Genomic DNA, 6,649 nt, shown 5'->3' on the forward strand with positions numbered 1-6,649 from the left:
CTTCCACGGGCATTGCACGACACGGGTGCACTTACCTACATGCAGGCAATACATGCATACACATAAAAATAATAAAATTTACAAAAAAACTTCAGTGGCAGGGCTGGAGAGATGGCTCAGCAGTTGGGAGCGCTGACTGCTCTTGCAGAGGACCCAGGTTTGATTCCCAGCAGCCACGTGGTGGCTATGAACTGTCCTTGACTCCAGTTCCAAGGGAATCCGAGGCCCTCTTCTGGCCCCTGCGGCATTGCACAACACAGGTGCACTCACATACATGTAGGCAATGCACTCATACACGTAAAATAGAAATAATAAGGCCAGGCGTGGCGGCACACACCTTTAATCCCAGCACTTGGGGGGCAGAGGCAGGTGGATCTCTTAAGTGCCAGCCTGGTCTACATAGTTCCAGGACAGCTGGGGCTACTGGGAGACCCTGTCTCAAAAAGACCAAAAAAAAAAAAAAAAAAAAGGAAGAATAAATAAAAATAAAAAAAAAACTTCAGTGGCTTCAATTGTACCTTGGCTAGAGAAATGGCTTAGAAGTTAGAGACCTGGGTTCAAATCACAGCACCCAGATGGTGGCTAACAACCATCCATAACTCTATAACTCCAGTTCCAGGAGACCCGACACCCTCTTCTGACCTCAATTGTACCTAAAATTCTTAAGATGTGGCAACTCACTGGACTATAGCTGTCATTGTGTTGCACCTGCCTATGAACTACCCCATCATTGTTACCTGATGCAGATGTGAAGAAGGTAGCATGCAATTTAAAATAGGGTGATGTGGCACTGGGGAAATGATTCAGTAGTTAAAGTACCTGTCATGCAAACTTGGAAACCAGAGTTTGGGTCCCCAGAATTCATGTTACTGCTGCCTAGACAACCCACTTGTAATTCAAATGCTCAAAAGGAAAAATCCCCAACAAGCTGGCTAGCCAGGAAATCCCCCCAACAAGCTGGCTAGCCAGACTAACCCTATTGGACCCAACAAGCTCTGGGTTCAACTGAGAGACCTCACCTTAATGAATAAGGTGGAGAGTGATATGAGTCCCAGCATCAACCTCAGGCCTCCACACACATACACAGGTGCATCCACATACATGGGAACATACATACATACACATATGGTATACCACACACGAGAAAAATAAAACAGGGTAGCTTGCTTCCGGCACTTGGGAGGTGGAGGCAGGAATTCTAGACCAGCCTCAGCTACACAACAAGCTCCAGGCCAGCCTGTGCCACATTAACCCATCTCAAAGACAACTAAAGAACCAGCGTGACAGAAGAGGGCACAGGTCAAGAGAGTCATTATAAAGTATCCACCCTTGTGAAATTACAGAAAAGAAGCCAAAGGGAAGACGCTATTAAAATACATATTTAGGGGTAAGAGCGATGGTTCATCGGTTAACAGCACTGGCTGCTCTTGCAGAGGACCTGGTTTGGTTCCTAGATGTGGAGCTATCCACTGGAGCAATTTGTCAACCTACCAGAGGCTAAACCCTTAAAACTGACTCTCCCTCCCACAGAGCCATCCACTGTTTACAGTTCCTCAGACATGGGCAAGAATTCACAAACCTCTTCCCATTCTGTGCTAGAATGTTGACTGACTTAACTGTGCAAGCAGGTCTTGTGTAGGCAACCAGAGCTGCAGAACAGGGTACTTTTTAACCTTGAGGCAAAAAAAGAAACCCACAGGCCAAGTGCTTTTAGCATTCAAAAAGCAGAAGCAGGTGGCTTTCTGTGAGTTCAAGGCCAGCCTGGTCTACATAGAGAGTTCCAGGTCAGGCAGGGCTACACAGTGAGACTTTGTCTAATAAAAATCAGGGGTGGCCATCAAAGCTTCTTTTTCAAGAGACAGAGATAGTTAACAGAGTTTCAAAACTGGTCACACACAGAGATCATCTGTGAATTACCCAAGCCTAAGTGGCACATCTAGGATGCAACCTCTACACCTAAGGCTCATGGAATACAGAACAACGAATGAAGAGAACACTAATGCATCGTTCAGGTCTCACCAATGAAGCTCCCTCATGCAACAGAGGGCCAGGTATGCAAAAGGTCGCAGATGGCCAAAACGCAGAGAATAAGAGTCTGCAGAGAATAATCCTTGGACAGGACTCCTATATTAAAATCCACCCATTCAGGACTCAGGGATCATTGTGGAAGAGGGGGCAGAAAGATTGTAAGAGCCAGGGAGGAGGTGCGTGACCATATGGAAATAGTCCTACAGGTTCCTGGGACTCATATGAACCTACAGCAATAGTGTCAGCATACACAAGACCCATGCAAACTTAAGCAGACAAAAACCCAGCACAGAACTGTGGAAATGAATGGCAGGCCTCAATCTTAGTCAAAGAATTATTGGTGGTTGATTACTGCTGGGTAAAAATGAGCTGATCTTCTTAAAGGGAGGGATTCTAGATAGGCTGACTAGATCCCAGTGTATGAACTTGCACTGAGGGGCATCTAGGAAACTAACTTTACATGATAGGCCCTAACACAAACGATAGAAGGTATGAACTCCAGTGGGGGTGCTATGGGAGGGTACCAAAGAGGAGGGGGGTATAAAAATGACTTTCTGTATGAAATACACAAAAATTTAATAAAAAAAAAAACTTTTAGCCGGGTGTGGTGGTGCATGCCTTTAATCCCAGCACTTGGGAGGCAGAGGCAGGCTGATCTTTGTGAGTTCGAGGCCAGCCTAGTCTACATAGTGAGTTCCAGGACAGCTGGGGCTACAAGGAGACCCTGTCTCAAAAAAGACAAAAAATAAAAACTTTAAAAAAATCAGGGGTTGGGGGCTGAGCATGCCTTTAATCCCAGCACTGTAAAGGCCAGTGAATCTCTGTAAGATCAAGTCTAGCCTGGTCTATATAGGGAGTTGCAGGCCAGGTGGAGCTACAGGGGATACTATGTCCCCCACAAACCCAGGGGGCTGTTAAGAGATGGCTCAGCAGTTAAAAGTACATATTGTTCTTCTGGAGGGCCCAAGTTCACTTTTCAGCGTGCACATTAAACCTTACAACTACCTGCAGCTCCAGGAACTCTCTTGGCCTCCATGGGCACTCACATGCACATAACCCACCCCCCACATTCAGGTAATTAAAAATAATAAAATAGTTGGGTGTGTCAGCAGCACATATCTTTCATCTCAGCACTCTGGAGGCAGAGACAAGTAGAACTCTATGGTTTCAAGGTCAGTCTGGTCCAACTAGCAAGTTCCAGGCTAGTCAGGGCTACATAGCGAAACCCTGTCTCAAAAAAAAAAAAAAAAAAAAAAAAGACTACTAGAACCATAATGGGAGAATGAATAGTACTATAAAAGAGATTCTTCCCATTTATACATTGTCTATAAAATATGAACCAAGAAAGAAGTGATCCAAGTTTGGGGGTGTAGGCACTGGGGTGGCTGAAATAGGGAGACCAGCTTAAGGCCATCTTGGATAGAAATTGTCTCCAAAAATTGTCTTAAAGATTTATCTTATAATGCTTGACTGGATAGGACCTACCATGTGTGGGGGAGTGCCTCGGGTCCAGTGGGGGGATGGGGGGCATGAATGGGGAGGGGGTCTGGGTTTGATTGAGAACTGTTGTATGAGAATATAGAAGCTCAATAAAAAAATTAAAAAGACTTATTATCATTATTATTACTATTTTAATTTTTTGATACACGGAGCCAGCTGGCCTGGAACTTGCTATGTAGACCAGGCTGGTCTCCATCTCACAGATATTCACCTGTCTTGCTTCCTGAATGCTGGGATTAAGGCCTGAGCCACCACATCTGGAAAGATTTATCTTATTTTTTTTCCTTTTCTTTTTCTTTTTTTTTTTTTTTGAGACAGGGTCTCCCTGTATCCCAGCTGTTCTGGAACTCATTATATAGACCAGGCTGGCCTCAAACTCACAGAGATCCACCTACCTCTGCCTCTCAAGTGCTGGGATTAAAAGTGTGCACCAGAATGCCTGGCTTATTTTTCTTTTAAAAATTTTATTTATTCTTATTTTGTGTGTATGAGTGTTATGCCTGCATGTATGTAAGTACACCTATGTTGTACAGTGCCCACAGAAGACAGAAGAGGCTATCAGATGCCCTGGAACTAGAGTTATGGGTGGTTGTTAATAACCACCATGTGGGTGCTGGGATTCAAACTCAGGTCTTCTGCAAGAGCAGCCAGTGCTGTTAACTGCTGAGTCATCTTTCCAGTCCTGATAAATTAAAAAATATATATATTCTTTGATGCCAGGAATGGTGGTGTGCGCCTTTAATCCCAGCACTTGGGAGGCAGAGGCTGGCAGATCTCTGTAAGACTGAGGCGAGCCCAATCTACATAGCAAGTTCCAGGCCAGCTGGGGCTACAAGGAGACCTTGTCTGAAAAAAAATTTTTTTGACAATTTCATATGTGTATATAATGTATTTTGATCATATTCACTCCCTATTACCCTCTCTTGATCGCTCTTCCTTGGAACCCCTTCTTTCCAACAGCTTCTTCCTACTTTCATGTCTTTCTTTTGTGATCCACTGAGTTTAATTAGGGTTGCTTACATGAGCATCGGTGTGTAGTTATTTACTGGAGTATAGGTAACTTACTAGTGGCTACAACACTGAAGAAAACTGACTTCCCCTTCCCTAACTGCCAATAACTGCTCAACTAGACGTGGAGCCTTGTGATATTGCTATAAATTTACTATATTAATAAAACTCTAAAACCAAGAGTTTCCAAAATGGGAACAATAGTGAGTCCTGAAAGAGAAGATGCGCATAGTATTAATGTTCTTCTGTTTCTGAAATTGTCTTCAAATACCTTGTACTAATATCTTTTTTTTTTTCAGTGCTGGGGATTGTGTGAAGAACTCACATATTAGGAAAACGCTCTTATCTTGTACTAATAAATAGCTGAATTCCACAATCTCCCTTCCAACATAAGGAAAAAGTTAAGAAGATGTAGAGGCACAGAGGCTAAAAAGCTTATATGCAGATTAGTACAGTTTTATTTTTTCAGCAACATTAAACACCAGACCAAGCAAAAGGATCCTAAGTACCTGAGGGCCAATCTAGGCCCCCACACTTTAGTAGCAGCTACCACTTCAGGAATTTTGCTCTAGGGAAAGACACACTTTTGGAGCAAATGAGCCCCTTTGCCCAGCCCAGGCTCAGCGGGAAACTGGGGGCCCAAAGCGTTGTATAGTGTTCACTACCAGGGAAAGTTGGTCAAGGAAGTTGATGATGGAAATTCGGAGGAGGCGAGAGTCTTCAGAAGTCCAGTGTCTATGAGTGAAGAAAAAGAACATTAACTTTAAGCTTGGTATGGTGGCACATGCTTTTTTTTTTTTTTTTTTTTTTTTTTTTTTTTTTTTGGTCTTTCTGAGACAGGGTCTCCCTGTAGCCCCAGCTGCCCTGGAACTCACTATGTCGACCAGGCTGGCCTTGAACTCACAGAGATCTGCCTGCCTCTGTCTCCCGAGTGCTGGGATTAAAGGCGTGCGCTACCACGCCCCCCCATACATGCTTTTAATTGTAGCCTTTTGGAGACAGAGGCAGGAAGATTTCTGTCAGATCAAGGTCAGCCTGGTCTACATAGTGAGTTCTAGGCCAGCTGGGGCTACATACAGGTAGACTCTGTCCCCCCAAAACAAAACAAACAACAAACAAAAGAGAACATCTACCTGGAAATGTTAACTCCTACCCTCTCTTCCTCTCCCTTCGGGCATCCCATCCATTAGACCAAACTCTGGAGAATCCCTCAGGTAGAGACTGATCCAGTGCATCATGCCTTTCCCTTAGAAGTCACCCTTGTGTGTCTCTTACGGTCTCCAAGGTAGCAGCCCTGGGTGGAGAATGGACCCCATATGCCACCCTTCTCCAGCACTTACACCGCCAGGATGCTGCCGTTCACTTTGAGTTCCTTGCCCACCAGTGTTTGGTGCGGTTCAGTGTCCGCAGCTAGGGACCCATAGGCAATTTCTGCTTCCAAAGGGGTCGGGAAAGGCACCGTGAGGACGCTGGTGGAGACTCAGGAAAGGCACCATCTGCTGTGGACTTTGCCTCCTAGGCCCCCTGAAACAATCATGTGGGGTCTAAGCTCCCCAGGCTATTCCTTCCACACTGTTCCGGCCATCCCTCCTTGCTTCCCCACCACCGTCTTGTTCGTCTTCTGTGCTCAAGACGTTTGTTCTTAAGCACAGACCACCCCCAGCCAACATACCCCAAATAGCAGCTTCCCCTGCTCCCTTCCTCCTCCTGTCTGCTCTTTCCCAACTCCCCACACTCCCCCTTTTCCCGCCACAGGCAGGTGGCCACCAGTTGTGCGCGTGGAGTAGGATACAATCTGTGAGGTTGGATTCCCAGCTTCTGGGTGGAAGGCTTAGAGTTTCTGCCGGAACAGGAGGCTTGAGGTACTGGTGCGATCTGGTGAGCTCCACAGTGTGCAAGTGCCACTGTGTCTGCACCGCCGGGAGAGCAGCAGACACTCTGGCCATCAGCGCCGCCCGACGTGTCGCCGATGCCCGTGTCTTCCACCTTCATGTCCGCCACCGCTCCGCCTTTCACTTCACCCTCGGGCCACCTAGCCCAGTCCCTCCACAGCTGCTGCCAGGAACCAGGAGCCTGCAGAGTGCAGAGTGCTCCGGAAGCTCCACCTCTCACT

At 46.1% G+C, this 6,649-nt stretch overlaps 1 protein-coding gene across 1 annotated transcript; it reads right to left on the bottom strand.

Moving 5' to 3' along the window:
* Positions 1 to 4,971: 4,971 nt before the first annotated feature.
* On the bottom strand, positions 4,972 to 6,649 carry Lage3 (L antigen family member 3). Its single transcript, XM_008829597.3, has 3 exons — positions 6,329 to 6,649; positions 5,877 to 6,005; positions 4,972 to 5,271 (listed from the first exon to the last, which is right to left on the bottom strand). Exons 1-3 carry the CDS (start codon positions 6,526 to 6,528, stop codon positions 5,157 to 5,159), a joined length of 444 nt encoding a protein of 147 aa, XP_008827819.1. The 5' UTR covers positions 6,529 to 6,649; the 3' UTR covers positions 4,972 to 5,156.

The sequence above is a fragment of the Nannospalax galili genome, unplaced genomic scaffold, assembly GCF_000622305.1.
Source record: "Nannospalax galili isolate Female #2095 unplaced genomic scaffold, S.galili_v1.0 scaffold513, whole genome shotgun sequence".
NCBI lineage: Eukaryota > Metazoa > Chordata > Mammalia > Rodentia > Spalacidae > Nannospalax > Nannospalax galili.

Excerpts from the sequence above, each read along its gene's own strand:
- Lage3 (XM_008829597.3), bottom strand. The coding sequence starts at position 6,528 with ATGAAGGTGGAAGACACGGGCATCGGCGACACGTCGGGCGGCGCTGAT. Across the intron at positions 6,006-6,328 it reads GGAATCCAACCTCACAGATT|CGTCCTCACGGTGCCTTTCC; the intron begins GTATCCTACTCC and ends AGTCTCCACCAG. Across the intron at positions 5,272-5,876 it reads AACGGCAGCATCCTGGCGGT|ACACTGGACTTCTGAAGACT; the intron begins GTAAGTGCTGGA and ends CTTCACTCATAG.